The sequence below is a fragment of the Pongo pygmaeus genome, chromosome 5 (genome assembly GCF_028885625.2).
Source record: "Pongo pygmaeus isolate AG05252 chromosome 5, NHGRI_mPonPyg2-v2.0_pri, whole genome shotgun sequence".
Taxonomy (NCBI): domain Eukaryota; kingdom Metazoa; phylum Chordata; class Mammalia; order Primates; family Hominidae; genus Pongo; species Pongo pygmaeus.
Genome location: NC_072378.2, coordinates 69252583 through 69271635, shown reverse-complemented (window position 1 = coordinate 69271635; position 19053 = coordinate 69252583). Strand labels below are relative to the sequence as shown.

The 19053-nt window shown below is 33.7% G+C and overlaps 1 protein-coding gene across 5 annotated transcripts in view; it reads right to left on the bottom strand.

The window, feature by feature from the left end:
* The window catches only part of COL19A1 (collagen type XIX alpha 1 chain), a 356800-nt gene that overhangs the window by 273110 nt on the left and 64637 nt on the right, over positions 1 to 19053 (bottom strand). For all 5 annotated transcript variants that reach the window (XM_054492353.2, XM_054492351.2, XM_063666306.1 and 2 more), the window contains exons 7-9: positions 18512 to 18592; positions 14497 to 14622; positions 13309 to 13371 (exon numbers count right to left, since the gene is read on the bottom strand). In XM_054492353.2, the coding sequence (XP_054348328.2) occupies positions 13309 to 13371; positions 14497 to 14622; positions 18512 to 18592 (270 nt within the window). The remainder of the gene's footprint in view (positions 1 to 13308; positions 13372 to 14496; positions 14623 to 18511; positions 18593 to 19053) is intronic.

The window sequence follows — 19053 nt, the reverse complement described above, 5'->3', positions numbered from 1 at the left end:
TGTATAAATTCCTTCAAATAAGTTCTAATCTGGTCCCACAGTAAGGCTAGAATAATAGAATCATCAAACTGTTTATTGTTAAAATTATATCTGTTGTTTACCAAATATTTATATACCAGGTGCTGACACTTTTATGAATAATCTTGTTTAATCCTTAAGATAAAGCTAGAAGTAGATGCAATATAATTCCTGTTTTATAAAAGAGAAAACTGACATTTAGAGAGACCAAGTGTCATGCTCTAAATTAGAGAGTAAGATTTTGAGCTGGAATTCAAACCCAGACAGTCTTAACTCTGAGTATTTAATATTAGCATAGTAAAGTAATGATGGCTATGATTTACTTCATACTTACTCCATGGGGAGCAAAGTTAACTTAGTAAAAGTTTTCCTATTAAAATAAACATTTTAGGGCAAATTTAAAGTAATTTAGTAGATAGAATATGGGTTTTAGCATAAATTAGGCTCTATATTTGTTCAATTTTTACTATCACATTATTAGGATAAGATTATTGGACAATAATTATTCCTATTTAGAAAAAAATCCCCACTTCTAGAGAAATATATCTGTTATGTTTAAATACATAAGTGAAGTATGAAATGAGGCACTTTTTTGTTTGAAGTATTCAGGTAATGAAAACAAACATGGTTTGAGTGTTATATTTGGGGGCAAAGTGGGCAAAATTTGCTCATAGTGTCCAAATTCTCATCTCATTTTCCTACTTCATACCATGAGGATGCAAGGTGTGAACATGTGTGTATGTGTGTGTGTGTATGGCTGCATTCATGTGATCTTATGCTTTGAGTCATTCACTTCTCTTGGAAATGTAACTATCCAGTTTACTCATTTTGATTGACAGAGGCTTCTGTCCATCCAAGCTTACCAGAAGTCACAAGCTACCTAATAATACTGCTACACAGAACTGATTTTCTTAAATGAACTCGTAACAGAACACTTACCAAATCTCTTAGGCAAAATCATAGCTGTTCTGAATAAATGTAAAGGGGACAGTTATTTTTATGCAATGTTTAACAGTAAGGCTTTATTAGATTAGAGCTAATATCAGATTAAGAATGTCTGCTGCAAGTCTGTACCGGGTGATAAGTATTACAATTACAAAAGAACATAACTAAATGCTATACTTCATCCTTAGAGTCCTCATGACTCCACATTCCGTAAATACATTTTATAAAATTGTGTTGTTTAGTGTACTATTTTTATCCTTTGTGTCAGAGGAAAAATGCCACCACAGTATATTAATACATTGTTCAGAGTCTTGACTTAAAAAAATTTACTGCTATTACCTAGCTAAATTTCAAAGTGTAGGTTTATTTTAGAATAATGTGATTTATATGCAAATCACTTAATTTATTGAAGTATGACATTGATGTAAGTGTAAAGTATAGTTAATGTACAAATTAATACTTCATACTGCTCAGAATATGCTTCACTCCATTAATATAAATCAGTTTCCTAGCTTAAATATTAACTTTAGAAAAAATCTTCACTTTGAGAATATTGGACCTGAGATACATATTCTACGGTATTGTACATATGTTTTTGCTCCAAGTGAAACAGTTAAACAATTCATCCTAGTTATTTATTTTTTAACAGTACTCTTAAGTACTCCTAATTTTATGTGAAGCAAAACAAAACAAAACAAAGAATTATAACTGCTGACAAGCAGAGTCAAAGTTAAGGGGATGCTGGATAAGTTACTCTGGAAGATGCACATATTTCACATTGAAGCAAATGTGGGATGCAAAGCCCTGAGGTGACACACATGTTAAGAACTGATAATTTTTCTTTGGAAATTTACTTAGAAAAATCTAACAAACTATTTTTCTTGTAAAATAACAGAAATATTTCACCCCAAACATAAACCTCACGAGGATGGTTTTAAAAGTTTGAAATTTAAAAAATGTTTTACAGTTTATTAACCTACTGTTAGATAATACGCTGGTAACTTTCTTGTTTTCATTTTGTATACGTTCCTTAGAATTATTTTCAATAAGTGGTAACCTGTGGATTATAGAAGTGAGAAAACACTATTGAGGCGGCATTTTTTTCACTCAAGAGTGTCACACCCCTTTAACAGCTAAATGAAGTGACAAGTTAGAATCATAGCTGGCACCACCAGGGACTGAGACCTTGGGAAGAGAAAGTGGTCAAAGACTCAGTGCTTCTATAGGTATTGGAAGGATATTAACCACTAAGTGGGGTCTCTGATGATGTGTCAATCCGGGAACCAAGAGTTAAATGTAATCCGTTACCATATTTAGCACCACTGGAAGTTACATGAATTCTCTAACTGTCTGTGAGACCCTTTAAGAGTAACTCAGGTAAATTAGACCCAGAAGAAAACTGCTTGAGGAAACATGAAAGAGTATTTGCCAGGACAATTTTGCCATGGTTTTAGAACACCATAAAAACAGCTGCTTCTTTATGATATTAGCTTCTTAAGTTCTCTGGGAACAGTGTCTTCACACAGACACGCTCATTAACTGATTTTGCAAGACTCTCTCAGTCACCATTTTGACCAAATGGGCACCAAGGGCTGAGGATTTCGGTTTTCAGAATGACTTTGTCTAACTAGATTATCAGTATATTCCTTTATATTCACTGAAGTTTTACTTTAAGTGAAATATAGGATGAATCACCACACAAGATTCTTTCTACAAAAGTGGACTTCTGGGAAAAGAAACAAAATCTTTAGTTCTGAGTAGTGCCTGTCTCTGAAATACTGATTTGCTCCAGTTCCTTCACGTTGCCCCAAATGCCCTCTCTTTTCTAAGAAACTCTCTTTTCTTCTAGAGAATTTCTTGGCTTGCATACTTAACTTTCCAGACTTGTTTTCTTACTATCACGGCCCTGGATGGCAATTCATTTAATCAGCTTTTGACAGGATTGATTCTACTGAGTGCTTCATCTAGTCCTTACATTGTCAGTCTGCGGACATCACCTTTTCAGGAGTTGAGAACCTGTCCCACAGCCAATAAGTAGCAGTTTGCACCTGGTTGTCATACATAAGGATCCAAAGGCTGTCATTTTGGAGTGTTAAAATTAATGCTATTTTATACCAACCTTGATAAATTCTGTTTTAAAGCATTCAAAGGGAATTCCATCCTGCTATGCCATAATTTATTGTGTAAATGTACGTAAGTCTTATGTTACATCCCACAATAAAGTCAAACAATCTATTTTATAGTTCAAGCGCTTCAGTGATTCTGCATATGTTCTAAAAACGATTCCCATGTTCAGAATAATTCAAAAACTCCTAATGATCTGAAATCTAAACAATCAGATTATTGTGATGCATTTTAGAAAGAGATTGGTAGAACAAGGGTACAAGGTAAATTTGGATTGGGGCATCTCTTTAGGTGATCAAATAATATTCTCTAGAGAAAAGATATTTTTAAAGAATTAGACCTTTGAACAAGTATTTAAAGAAGCTTTTATTTATGATGAAGAATCTCAATTAATGCCATCAGTAAGCTTAAACAAGAAGATAGCAGCCCAAATAAACATCAACTTGCAGCAAGGTATTGTTTTTCAATAGTTTGTTGGACTTTACTGAGTCCAACAGTTACATTCCTATAGGAGTAAAGAATTTGCATATCAGACTGAATAATTTATGAAAGGAAAAAGTAGCATCAATGAAGCCATCAGATACCAGAGACACATTTAAGAAGGTCTCAAAAAATATCTGTCTGAAAACCTCTGAACCTCCTGCTGCTTCAGCTTCAGTTATTGCTGTGCCAACTTTAGGTGAATAAAACCACAATGGCCATGGCCTTCTAGATAATGAGACACAATGGACTCACTTGATAATTAGTGCAGCTAGAATGCTACAAAAACTTATACTAAGCATATTTTCATAAAGAAGAGAATTTTCTTAGCATCAACATATGAGAACTTTAAAAATTTGGCAAAGTTATTAATATTAATATAGGCATATATAGGGAAAAATACGACAAGGTGATTGCAGTTTAATATACAAATACAACAATTTTTTAAATATTCTACAAAAACTGAAGTTGAATAAGATGCTAAACTGCAACAGTAACTTCTCGTGAGTGAATTTATTGTTTGGAATCATCTTTGTGGTATTAGAGGAGAAACATAAAAATCAATCATTTTATGAGCTATAGCCTACAGTATAGCATTTTATTGATAGACTGAAATATATTTCTTATATTTTTAATTATAGTATGTCTTATAGTCTATATTATAAAATGTTTACATAAATTGCCTAATTTTTGTCTGCAGTGAAACACATATTAAGACACCATATTATATATAAAATGGTGAATTTAAGAAGCCCTGGGGCTAAGAGAATAGCAGCCAATGTTCTGGAGCAGGGATCAGCAAGCTTTTTCAACAAAGGGCCAGAGAGTAAATATTTTAGATTTTGTGGGCCATACAGTCTCTGCCACAATTACTTAACTTGGCCATGAAGCACAAAGGCAGCCTTAGGTAATACAACAACAAATGAGTGTGGCTGTGTTCCAGTAAAACTTTATGTACAAAATCCTACAGTGAGAGTTTCTGGCAGCCCTACTATAGGGCCACAGTTTGATTACCCCTAAACTATAGGACTTGTCCTGTATATTTTCCTATCCTATCTGATACAACTTTATAAAAATAACCATAAATTTTGATCAAATAGTAAACCATCATATCTTTTCCCCAGGAATTCCAGGAGCATCAAATTCGCCTTTATTACCAACTCCACCCTAAAATACAGAAAAGCTTATTAGGAGATTACTTTTAAGAGGTGCATTAATTACTAATGTTGTCAAAGAGAATCTACCTCTTCCTAGATGAGTTGCTTTTGCTTGCACCAAAGTTTGTGCTTCAAGTTCCTTCCTCATATTGCCCACAAGCCAAAATAATAAATTGTAAAAAATCAGTAATTTGTAAATATCTAAGTGCTAATCATAACTAAAACTAGACATATTCACACAGAAATATGTAATTCAGCTTTGTAATTTACCAAATTTTGAGTAGTCTAATATGCTAACCCAGAGATGATGGGTAAGTTTCCCCTCATTTTCTTTCCAATCTGACATTACTCGTATGCCCATTCTGTAGCCATACCACAACAATAAAAATTAATTAAACCAAAATATGTTCATAATTTTTAAAAAGAAGGATACCTTCTCTTAGTAATAACCTCACAGAAGTAGGATTTAATATTTACCAAAAGTACATTTACCAAAAGTAAGGAATAATACTATTGCTGTTACTTCAATTAATATGATAAATGAGTTTAAATGAGTTAAAAGCTACATCCTATCCGATGCTTTCAATTCAAGTAGGTCACAAAATTTCAGATTCTAAGATATTCCTATTTGTTTCATTTAGCATGCCTGACTTTCCTTTACATCCTCCAGGAAAAACCCCAAAGCTGGGTCAATCCAATGATCAGCTTCCTTGCTCTTCCACCTAACTGCCAAGCAGGGATGGAAAAACAGGTACAAGGAAGTCTATGGATCACCTATGGCTTCCTTAAAAGCACTATCACAAATTCAGTCTAATAAATTTATCCTTGAAATAGTGGAAAATAATATATACTTTTTGAATGAGTTTCTCTGTGACTAACACTTGGTAGAAATTAAGAAATATATTGTAATTTTATGAATATGTAATACCATTATTATAATGATACTATTTGTTAATTTCTGATGAAGAAAATTTCACCTTCAAGTGAATTCCTGTAGATTACATGAGATTATATCAAATTGGGTAAAACTGATCCAAAAAAAGGACTTGTCAATTACTTCAATATATTCAATATGGGATTAGAAAGGATAAAGAAACATTATTATTTCTTATATTGACATATTAAAAGAAGTAAAAAGAATAATATTAAATCCTACTTCTGTGAAGTTATTACTAAGAGAAGGTATCCTTATTTTTAAAAATTATGAACGTATTTTGGTTTAATTAATTTTTATTGTTGTGGTATGGCTACAGAATGGGCATATGAGTAATGTCAGATTGGAAAGAAAATGAGGGGAAACTTACTCATCATCTCTGGGTTAGCATATTAGACTACTCAAAATGGAAACCTCTATAGTGGGATTGGAGGGCAGGAGAAGTTGAAAGAAATCAATACCAGTTTCTGACTAAGGAGTCAAATAAGCTAACTTATTCCATTTTAAACAGTTTTGATTTTCTGCCAAAGCATATCAGCAAAGCAATCATTTCATAAAGTCAACACATTTTGGCAAATTAACTGGAGATGTGGAAGATAATAATACAAAAATAAACTGGAAAATTATTCCCAAAATGGAGCTTAGATAACACTTCCCCTCAGGTTCAAGAATATTTAAATTGAGCTAATATTTTATAAAACTCAGAGAATTTCAGCTCTGAAATGGGTGAGGGTATTAACAAGGGTCTTAAAGAACTGAGAAAGTAATGCAGTTGCTAAGGAATTAGGTTGCTAACTACATTTGCTAACAAAAGGGAATTAAAAGATTCAGAAAATTATTACAATTGAGTCTAAATGAAAGAAAAGTATTAATTATTACTTCAAATACTGTTATACAGAGTTTAGTGTTGAAGAGCATGGTTAAAATTGCTTGATTAGGTGTTCTGATATAGAATACTGATCACAACTAGATAATTAAATACAAGCAGTAGTACTTAAAGCTGCATTATTCCATGAGAGGTGACTATCACTTTTATAAAAAAAGAAAAAGTAGTAAATCATATTAATAAACCATCATAGTGGATAAGAAAATAGGCGAATAAAAATACATATTAAGTTTTGCCAAAACTTCTGGCTTTTTGCAAAATATTTTTGATGCTTCATTACCTTGGCAATACTAAGCTAAACCTGATTAAATCAATGTGAAAAGAATTTTTGTTTTTTAAAAGAAAAAAATGTAGTAGAACAATAGTTAACAATATAATATTATTTAACTCTTTCCTTGCAAATTGAACCTTTGCCTTGCTCAGCAGAGTCTCCTGGGCAATTAGGAAGGAGAACTTACAGTTTCTAGAAACAGCTGAGTTGATTATTTAAACTTTCCTTGAGGTATAGTGTTCATTCATGCATTCAGCATATTTTTAGCTCCTATTATTTATGTGTTGTTCTATGTATAGGCTCACAGAACTCATTTTCCAACAGAGAAAGAAATAGATGCGTGATGATAACATGTCAGGTGGCAGTAAAAGTGCTAAGCAAAGTAAGAGGATAGAGGTGGGAGTAAGGATGCTTTTTATATAGAGACGCCAGAAGGCCTTTTTATTTTAAAGTTATTTTTGAGCAAGGGCCTAAATGATGTGAAGAAGAGAGCCAAGTGGATATGTACAAGGACACTTCAGGCATACATAACTGGTACAAAGGACTTGAAGCAAAAGTGAACAAGGGAAGAGGCTACGAGACAATTTGGGAGTGAGGAGTCAGGTAGGGGAGAGCTCTACACATTATGTGAAGCCTCATAGCCCATGGTTAGAGCTTTGGGGTTTATCTTAAGACAGACAAGAAGTAATTAGTGGGTTTTGGCTCAGGTGGGACAGGATTTTCTTACATGACTATTCAGAATAATTGTCTAACTCATAATGTATGTGTATAAATAAGAGTAAAATTTTTCTCTATGAATTTGCTGCATTAAAGTAAGGATGCTCAAAGCATAATACCTTAGATTGTCATCAACAGTCACATAGACCAATGGAACACAATAGAGAACCCATAAATAAATCCATGTATTTACAGCCAACTGATTTTTGACAGAGGTGCCAGGAACGTGCATTGAGGAAAGGACAGTCTCATTGATAAACAGTGTCGGAAAAACTATATTCAGAAGAATAAACCAGATCCTTATCTCTCACCATATGCAAAAATCAACCTAAAATGGATTGAAAACTTAAATGTAGAGCCCAAAACTATGAATCTTCTGGGGGAAAATGTAGGGAAAATGCTTTGGTACATTAGTCTAGGCAAAGATTTTGTGGCTACAACCTCAAGAGCACAGGCAACCAAAGCAAAAATAGACAAATGGGACCATATTGCACTAAAAAGCTTCTGTACAGCAAAGGAAACCATCAAGAGAATGAAGAGACAACCTGCAGAATGGGAGTAAATGTTTACAAGGTATTCATCTGACAAGGGATTAATATCCACAATATACAAGGAGTTCAAGCAACTCAACAGCAACAAACAAACAAAAACCCCAATAATCTGATTTTGAAATGGGTGAATGATCTGAATAGACACTTCTCAAAAGAAGACATACAAATGGCCAAGAAATACATCAAAAAATGCTCAACATTAATCGTGAGGGAGGAGCAAATTGGAATCAAAATGAGATATCATCTTACCCTAGTTAGAATGGCTATCATCTAAATGAACAAAAAAAAAAAAAAAAAATGCTACCAAAGTTGAGGAGAAAAGGGAACTCTTGCACCCTTTTAGTGGGAATGTAAATTAGTATAGCTATTATGGAGAACAGTGTGGAGATGCCTCAAAAAACTAACAATGGAACTACCATGTGATCCAGAAATCCCACTGGGGATATGTATCCAAAGGAAAGGAAATAAGTATGGTGAAAAGATAACTGAAAGCCTGTGTTTATTACAGCACTACTCACAATCGCTAATACATGGAATCAAAATGGGTGTCCATCAATTAATAAATGGATAAAGAAAATGTTTTATACACACACACATACCCACAATGGAATGGGGTAAGCCATAAAAAAGAGTAAAATCCCATCATTTGCAGCAACATGGACGAGTCAGAATGACATTGTTGTTTAAGTGAAATAAGTCAGGCACAGAAGGATAAATACTGCATGTTCTCCTTTATATGTAGAAGTTTAAAAAGTTAATCTCATAGAAGTAGAGAGTAGAATAATGGTTACTGGGGCTGGGAAGGGTGGGAGTGGGGATAGGGAGAAGTTGGTTAACAGATACTAAATTACAGCTATAAAGAATAAATTAGCTCTGCTGTTCAATAGCACTGTAGGGTGACTATGGTTAACAATAATTTATTGAATATTTTCAAATAGCTAGAAGAGAAAATCTTGAATGTTCCCAATACAAAGAAATAATGAACATTTGAGGTGATGGACATGCTAATTATCCCAATTTTATTAGTACAGATTATATAAATGAATTAAAATATCACATTGTACTCCATAAATATGTATAATTATGTGTCAATTAACATATTAATAAAAATCTTAACACCTTTAGAAATACTGTAATGTAGTGATATATAATTTGAAAGAGATGTGGAAGTTGTATTTTCAAATCTTTTCTCACTTTATTACATTGGGCCAAAAGTAAAATGCACCAAAAGACTAATATTATAGAGTTAATGAGAAAAAGTAAATTATAATTGTGTCTGGATGGCTTCTAATCGATGTTATCTAAGTAAAACAATGCAAGGAATATATTTTAAAAACTAGCACATTGGGCTGAGAGCAGTGGCTCACACCTGTAATCCCAGCACTTTGGGAGGCTGAGGTGAGTGGATGACCTGAGGTCAGGAGTTCGAGACCAGCCTGATCAACATGGTGAAACCCCATCTCTACCAAAAAATACAAAAATTATCCAGGCATGGTGGCGGGTGCCTGTAATCTCAACTACTCAGGAGGCTGAGGCAGGAGAATCGCTTGAACCCGGAAGGCGGATGTTGCAGGGAACAGAGACTGCACCATTGCACTCCAGCCTGGGTGACAGAGCAAGACTCTGTCTAAAAAAAAAAAAAAAAAAAAAAAAACCAACTAGCACATTGTATCCAGAGAAGGTCAGATAATATTGGAAATAGAAGATACAGAGTTGAATGAAATAGTCAAGTAATTGAGTAATCTTTTGAAGAAATTAACTATTGACCAATTATTACTATTTATCACAAGTAGCATGTGATAACTCAACATTTTTACATCTAATAAATTGAAAATTCTAAGGCAGTATCTCACAAATGAAGATTCCTTTGTTCTTCATCAAGCCAGAGATGAAATTAAACTCAAACTAAAATAGTTATCTCCACCTCTTCTTCAATATATGGACAATTATATGGTGGATAAGAAAGCAAGGGAAACATATATTTGTTGAATATCTATAATATGCCAGTTTCTAAGTGCTGTATATATAATTGTATTGTATTCCTTCTTCACAATCAACCACTGGGTAGGTATTATTAATGATAATTTTCAAAGCAAGTAAGAGGTAGAGAGGATTCAATCCTAAGTGGTTCAGGCTCCAAAGTGGTACTCTTTCCAACATACTGTTCTACCTCCTCTAAATATTCTTTCTTGGGCTTACAGATCAAAAAGAAAACCTTTAGAACAACATCTGATTCCCTTAGTAACATTGCACTTCTGATCATTTCACAAAATTTACTACTGAATATGCCTTAGAGCAAAATGACTTTTGATCTTCAAGTTATGTAGGCATTATTTTGTGCACCTGCTCTAATAATGACAATTACATGCCAGAATCAAAAATGAAGGAAGGCCTTCTTTATTTATTGCACATTAAAGTTGCAAGATCGCATAGTGCAATAGGAGCAGAAATAAACTCATCCTCCCTTCCTTAAAATGAAACAATATATCCATGTTTATTTCAAGTGCCAGGAAGGTTGAATGCATTCATGGTCATGGTCATCTAATGTCATTTTTACAAGGCAGAGTATATGTTGGTTTAATCAAATGTGGGTGCATGTATCAAAAAGATAAGGGAAATACACAGATTAGTTATTTGTTGTGTAGATTATAAATTTCCTTTATTCCAGCTGTTTTTACGTTGTCACTAAAATCTCTTGCTATTATGAATTATCATGGAATTTAAAACAAACATTAATATTCTTAAAACATACTGCAGATGAGAAGTCATATAATGCATTGTAACTCTAAGATACATTTTTGTATATTTTATAGATTTGACATACAATAAATTGGCTAATATTTATCCATTTTTATTAATTTTTCCTGTTCTTTTCTACTGGTTTTATCTTCTATAGAAGGAGAGAATGTTCTGTGAACAAACTGTCACAAGATTGTAAACTCGCTGAGAGCAGGCCCTGTATTTTATTATTACTGCTAAGGTTCCAACGTCTGGCACATTTTTTATTATAATAGCAGGAGCTCAATAAATAGGTGTTGATGGATGAATGAATAAAGAAAAATAAATATTTAAATGTTAAAGTGAGAGATGTCTATTTATGATTAAAGGGAATCGAGGGGGAAAATGCATCCTTAAAAGGTATAGGCTCTAACAACAGTGACTAAGCACTTAATCTTTAAAAAATAAAGTCAATTTAATGATTTTTAAAATAATTATTCAAATAGGACTGTACTTATGACATAGATTTTTTTTTTTCAGTGGGCAGGGTATTTTTCCTAAAAGCAACACATGAAATTTCTTCCTGTGCCAGCAATCTTAAATATGACGGAATTGATAAATCAAAGAAGTGAAAAGACAAGAAATGTGTGTGTGAATGTGTATAAATCACAGTCACCAACAATTAAGCCACATGCATTTTTTTCAAGGCATTTTTGTGTCACTTTATAGTATAGGCAGAACAGATAAGTGAGAACACCTTCCGTTGCAGATAAGAAAACTTATGTATGGAGAGTCTGAGTGGCTTGGCCAAATTCACCCTCTAACCAGAGAAGAGTTGGGATTAACTCAGAGATCTTTCCACTTTCTGAGTCCTCTTAATTATGTTACCTTGGGCACGTCATTTTACCTATGTGTGGCTCTCAGCTGTAAAATGAGGATAGAGACATTAGGCTGGCATCTTTAAATGACGTTTTAAGAGTAAAATATCACAAGTGGAAGTACCTGATCAAAGAATACAGATACATAATACTGAATTGCTTTTAGAACATAGTGGCAGCCTTAAAAATGGATACTGGTTATGAGTAGTCAACAGACCTACTGGGTTCAGATCCCAGTTTGGCCACAAGCTATGTGGCACTGGGCAATAATTTAACCTCCCTAAGCTTCAGTTTTTCCATCTGTAAAATGCTAATACTAATCCCTAACATGAAGAGTGAGTGTAAGGATCAAGTATGATAACATATCTAAAACACTCTTCTCAGTGTCTGGTACATGTAACCATGAAACAAATACTTGCTATTGGTATAATGATTTGTATGTTTAGTTTGATTGAAGTGGTCTTTAGAATCAGATATTGTTCAATTATTTTGAATTTTCATAAAATGATATTGAAAGTAAAGGTACCCCAAGCAATGCATTTTAAAGAGCAATAATAAATGGCCTCTCCCTCCTCAGAAATCTTTTTCAAACACCTGCTGAGTTGTCAGAAGTTCCCATGCAAGGTACATGGGAATACATTCCTTCAGGAATCAAATGACTTTAGCTTTGTTGAAGCTTTGAGGGATCAGTCATTTCTCAGACTTCCGTCTCCTGTCTTTTTAAAGGGGGGGGGGCAATAGATTATACAAATAATTTAGAATCATGGACTTCTCAAGTTAAGGCATGAAAAGAATTAAAATCTATTTTACCTTGGAGAGATATCAAAAACAGAATCAACTTCTAACCATGCACATTCATTTACCTGATTAGCTGACAAATGATGTACTCAAAAGAGTGAGAAACATTACAGTTAAGTTTTGAGTGGTGGGAGAAGGGAAAGACAAATCTCTAAGCATGGGATATAGCCTAGAATTACACACTTAGAGGTCCAGTCCACTGGCCATTCCTCCATTAAATCTTCCCTAGTTCCCCAGATCATTTCTCCAGGACACTTGCAACTCTCCTACAGCACCTAACACATATGGCCTTGTAATTTTCCACGATCTCTTTCTAGACATAAAATCATTGAGAACAGGGAAAATATCCTATTTGTCTTTATGTGCTGTACAACACCAAGCAACATACCTCATATATAGAAAGTATTCAAAAAAAATTGCCTATTTTAAAAAAAAAGGTAGGGAGCTACAGAAAAATCTCTGGTGGGGATGTATCAAAACACAAGAGAAGCAAGAATTCAACAGGGATTTGGGGAAGGGAATACTAAAGAAGGCTAGGGCACAGCTAGAAAATAGACTTTCCTGATTCACAGTTTTGCTAGAGCTTATAGGTACAAAGACTTGCAGTTCCAGATCTTTCCAAAGTTCACACCAGCCTACCAATATGAATTCAAAAGCTGACTAGAATGCTGATAGTCTTTCTTATTTCAGTAATCAGCATTTTAATATAGTCTCTGATAGCCTTTTATAGAAACATATTTGTACAGAATAAAGAAAAATGAGATGAACACATTTTTAAGTCATTTTTTAACAAAACCCCGTTTTCTCCATCAGTATTTGTTTTTTTCTTACCGGCTCTCCTTTCTGCCCTTTCTGCCCAGGTGAACCCGGAGCTCCTGGTAATCCTGCTTCTCCCTGAGCAAAAATGCATATCTGTGTTAGCAAACATTCTGTCACATTGATCTAAAGCCAAATGGTTTATAAATGTGAAGCTGGCAATAGCAAGATAACACTTTGTTCTCCTCTGAGCTGATGCTTAGAGTGAGGAATAGTGAGCCATGTGAACAAGGGAAAAAGGGCATGCCAATGGAATTCCATTCACTATTCCTCACTCTTCCAAACACCATTTAGCATCATCTCCTCCAGACCTTCCATGAGCTGGAACACAAGCTGTTTCTCTATGGCCCCCCGAACCTTGCTTTCTTGTAGAGCTTACTATGCAATATTGGCCACTAGAAAAAATGAAAGTTTCGCTTAAACTTTCACCCCATCCCCATCTGGCTCAGCCAGGAGCTGAAGTGGTGGTGGATGAGTAAGTCAAGGACATGTTTTAAGTCACAGTGCTAGGGCACACTCTGCTCTAGAAACTGGGTCAAGTTCTCCTTTCCTCAGGTATGGGCCTGGAAAAAGCCACCAAGACACCACTCAGCTTTTTAGCATGGGCTTTATGACTGCCATTAACATCCACAAAGGAAGTTCATAAAGGTCCATGGCACAGCCTTCTTGACCAGGGGATCATATTGGTGCAGATGAAACAAATTATTTGAGTAATAACAGAGCCTCTCTGTATATTCCGCTAATAACTTATGGTGGATGGAGACAGCCAGTTGAAAATTTAGGGATGCTGGAAAAATACAGTCTACACAGAAAAAGAAATACAATGTAGAGTATTTTTGTGTATGTTTTTGAAGAGCAGGCACTGTGTTTTCTTCAACTGTGAATTCCCAGAACTTCAGCCTATTCCTGGCACATGCTAAGTACTCAGTACTTGCCTGTTGTACAGGTAGTTCCTCCCTTCACTTTTCTATTCATTCTAGTTCACGCCCTGGAAGGAAGTTCAGATGGGCTTGAAACTATCCAGGTAACAATCCAGGAAGTCCCATCTTCAATGCCTTTTTCTTAACCCACCCTAGTGACTGAGGTATTTACTTCAACAAACACTGAAGGGCAAGACAAATTCTATGAATAGAGGTCACATTCAAGGAGCTGCGCTCATAGTCTGGAGTGGCTTTCAGTGTTCACCGATTAAAACTAGCATACCTTGTTTGGAATGCACTGGCACTGGTCTTGAAGTTCCTGCTTTGCTGGCAGATATGAAGACATTTTACTGGCATGAGCAGTTACCGATGATGATGCAATATTTCTAAAGCCATCCTGCTCTGGGCACTAAAATCCAAAAAGAGGCTTTAGGAAATGGGGTCAATTCCAAACATTCTGATGTTCCAAACACTGGCTCCCACTAAACTAGGGATTGCTGAGGTTGCCTGCAAGAACTGCTTCTTACTAACCAAAAGTTGACACCGGTGTGAGAATGTTTATCACACTTTTGCACTTTCCACCTGAGCCCATGTGTTTTCTTATACTGACAACATGCAAGAAAAATATTTAAAATAATGGTCTTGGTAAGGAATTACAAAGTTACATTAGGTAACTTTTTGATAAGTACAGAAATATACATTTATAATGATTGTATTGTTGCAATAAAATTATTTGTACAAACAATATGTGAATACATCTTTTGGGAACAAAAATTAAAGTTGAAATATGTAATTTGAACCTATAAAATATGGTTTCCTTCAATAAGATGATTATTAAAGCATATAAAGTAGAAAATAAATTCTTTTTACACTCTTAGACAACATTTATTAAATCAAAGTATACTTTGTTCTAGTCTACTGTTCTTTAAAGATATTAAAAAGGTCTCCACTACAACAGACAAGTAGTGCATTTTATACTTATCCAGTGGGTTCAGAGCATGCTGGACAATGTGAAGTGCAATTTGGTTACAAAGCAATGAACATTTAAAGAAAAATTAACCCAAATGGAGAATCTGAGGAGGATAAACACATTGTTTTTTCTCAACATCATGTACCAGACTCGTCACCATAGTTTTCCACTCTGAATTTGCAATTTCATGAAGAGAAAGCACTAGGAGAGAGTTAATACATTACTTTGTATACCACAAATTATAAATGCATGGTAAGGTATTTTCAGGATACAAAACTAAAATATTATCTGTGGTTATCTACTGTGGTTGAAATCATGATTGATATTTATTTTCTTTTATGGATTTGGCTACATTTTCCAGTAAACATGGATAACTTTTGTAACAAAAATTCATTTTGATGATCTGTGCAGGAAACCATCATGGCACACGTTTACCTATGTAACAAAGCTGCACATCCTGCAAATGTACCCCTGAACTTAAAATAAAAGTTGGAAATAAGAAATAAAAAAAAACTTGGTAGTAGTTGAATTCTTTGATAATTACAATAAAAACTGTAACAAAACCAACACTCAGAAATACAGCAACTAGTTTACTGTATCTACCACTAGTTCTTTCAAATCTACTCTCTCCAGATTTCACAATTATTTATCCTAACAAGTTTCCAAATTTGAAAGTCTAAAAACTATTGTATATTTGAATGGAACAAGGTTATTACCAAAACAGTTCATTCATCTCATTTGATTTGATATGATTTTTCAGCCAGTTCTTACCTCATGGCTTTCCAGTCAGATAACCAAGACCCACTTAGAATTCACAATTCTGATCTGGATAACTGAGTCACTATATTAAATTAAGGATTTAAATAACTTTAAAAGTATGTCTCAGGCTTCACCATAAACCTGTCCACACTCCACAAAAAGTGCCTAGAGGCAACACCAAACATACAAGTAAGGACTCTTCTCCTCGTAAAACCTCTGGTTTTGATTTGACACATATTCAGTATTAGCCCTTAAAAATTTAACCACATTTCTCATTTATTTTCAACAAATGTTACTGATTTCATCCTTCTCTTAATATTTGTTCTTCATTCTTTTTATATTTAGAGTCATGAAACTTAACTACTTTAGAAACTGAAAATCTAATAGAAACAAAGAAGCATGTTTATAGGTGATCTTTAAAAAATGTTGCCTTTGAAATGCTTTATAAAATATTGACAACCAGAAAACATGTGTGATTTGAAATTCCAGGACAAAATTAGATATTTAAGCAACTACATTAGAAATTTCTGAGTTCAAAACATTTTGCAACAAAAAAGAAAATAAATACAATTTGTATCAGAAGTAGAGCAGATGCATTTAAATGGCTTTTATATAATTATTTATCCTTCCAACTGTACATTCCTATTCATAAAATGTAGTATGTTTCTATTTTTTGTTAGTCATTAAATGAATGGTGATATCCCCTCCAAATAATTGTCAGCAAAAATACAGTCTTTCCTTATTTTTTCCGTAGTCAGAGATAAATTCCTACCTTGTGTTCTATTCTTTAAAACTAACTCCCAAATAATCTTTTCAAAATATGATTTAAAAATCTTTTGTTCATAATGTGTGAGATCATGTCACTGCTTTGAATTGCCAACCATTCCACCCAATTCATCACCTATACTTCTTAAACAATTTCTTCATAAATCAGGTGGAAAGTTTCTATTACATTAATATAATGATACAGGGCAGTGATTACTGGCCAATTATATAATATTGAGATATATCAAAATATCATTATATTACTTTACAATCAGAGAAAGTTATTACTTTAAAAACTCTGACATCAAAAAATCATAATTAAAAACAAAATTTGGGGGAATTAACATCTTTAAGATTTAAATGTGTAGCTCCAGGAAGTCTAGGTATTTCAAGTCTGTAGATTGGCATTCTAAATTATCTTTTCAGATATTTATAGAAAGATATTTGGCTGGCTTGCATTTTACTTGGAATGAGATACATGAAGTGGATTGGAGATATGCTTTATAAAGCCAAGTTAAAAAGCAAAACATATAATATTTGAAAGACTTAGCTATGCTTTAAGTCACTTGGTCACATTCTTATTTCACTACCCAAAGTGAGCTACAAAAGTTAAAAATATTTTTGAATCATAAATTGTTGATAAAATTTTCATATAATTTTCTATGACAAGTATAGAACGTTTATGAAATCTAAGATCCAAAGAAAATACATTTTCACCTTTTATTTTCACTTTTCATATGTTCTTTCTGTACTTTTTTTTAGAACTAGTCGCCTTTGAATATCTTTCTGTCCCATTTATCTTTTTTAGTAGTTGATAAGTCAATAAATCAAACAATGATTGTCTACTTTCTCCAAATGAAGCATTAGGAATAAAAAAGTTTATTAAGGTAAAACTTCCCTTACTGAGTCTGAATTGTACTTAAATCAATTTAAAAACAAATATAATTATACCTAGTAATATAAGATAGCACATACGGCCATTACACTGAGAGATACAGAAAGTATTGAATTTAGTATTCTTCTTGTAATGAAAGATTGGTATAAGAAAGTAACAGTTGTAGGTTAGGTTGGGAATATTTAGAATGAGAGGCTGAGGAACTGCATTGATATTTCACTTCCAACAGGAGTCACTTAAGAGAAAGACATGAAGAGAGGGCAGGGAATGTGCCTTAATCATGTTTGTTAGCCCTGTTCCTTAGCACAGTGTTCAGAAGATCAGTGTTTCTGAATAAAGTGTTTGCTGGAAGAGAGTGAATGAATATACAAAGCAGTGACTCAGACATATTCTGGTTATGCTGCAAAGTAAAGGGGCAGGACATAGGGAAGGCAGTTAATCCAATAATGATTGATATCCCAGACACGAGGTAAATGTACACTTTGGCAGTAACAGGAAAATGGAAGATGAGGATGAAAAGTCTATGTCAAAGGAAAGCTAGCCAGGATAGGTGACAGGGTAGAAAAGGAAAATGAGTGAGAATAAAGTATGATCACAGATTTAAAACTTCTGTAACTGGAAATGATGCTGCTGTCAGAACATAGTTTAGGAAGAAAGGCATAACTTTAAGTTATATTGAGTTCAAAGTGAGGATATATTACCCTCAAAATTAAGGATGAAATGCTGGGATTAAAACTGTTAAAAGTAACCATGAGAAAGCACTATGAAGGCTTTCTTACTTGGAATAAATTACCCACCTGGTTTCAACAGAACACACTCAGTGCTACCCTACATTTGGACCCTACAAACTATGCCACTAAAAGATAATTGGCATTCTTCATTCTTCATATGCAAAGACAATTAACTTACCTTAGTATCTGATATTTCACAACATGTTTCTTGAGCTATGAGGTTTGCACTGCAGTAGATTTTAAGTTGGTGAAGTTCAATCTATTAAAAAATTAGTAATAAGAAACATCTTTAGTTTTTTGGAATCACATTCAGGCAGTTAAGAACTACAGTAATTTAATCAGAAAGAAACAGGAAGCTAATATAAATAAATTACTGGTGGATATTTTAATGTTTTTATTAAATGTAGGATTCATTGTTTTATGGACTACTTGAGAGACAGAGTTGGATATAGAGACGGATCTATAGATAAAGGAAATCAGGTAATGAAAGCAATTGCAAACCTTGGCTAGCTGTTTCAAACAATAAAATAGAAGTACTTAATTTTAAAAAAGCTATTGTTTTACACTACAATAAAGAATGCCCACAAAATGAGACCATTTCAAAATAAAAAAAAATTGGAGAAAAGGTAAAATCAAAGATATGAGCACATGATGAGAAAGGCTTTATTTGTACTTCCAGACTCCTGTTTGAGGCACTGAAATAGGTGTTCACTTAGCAAC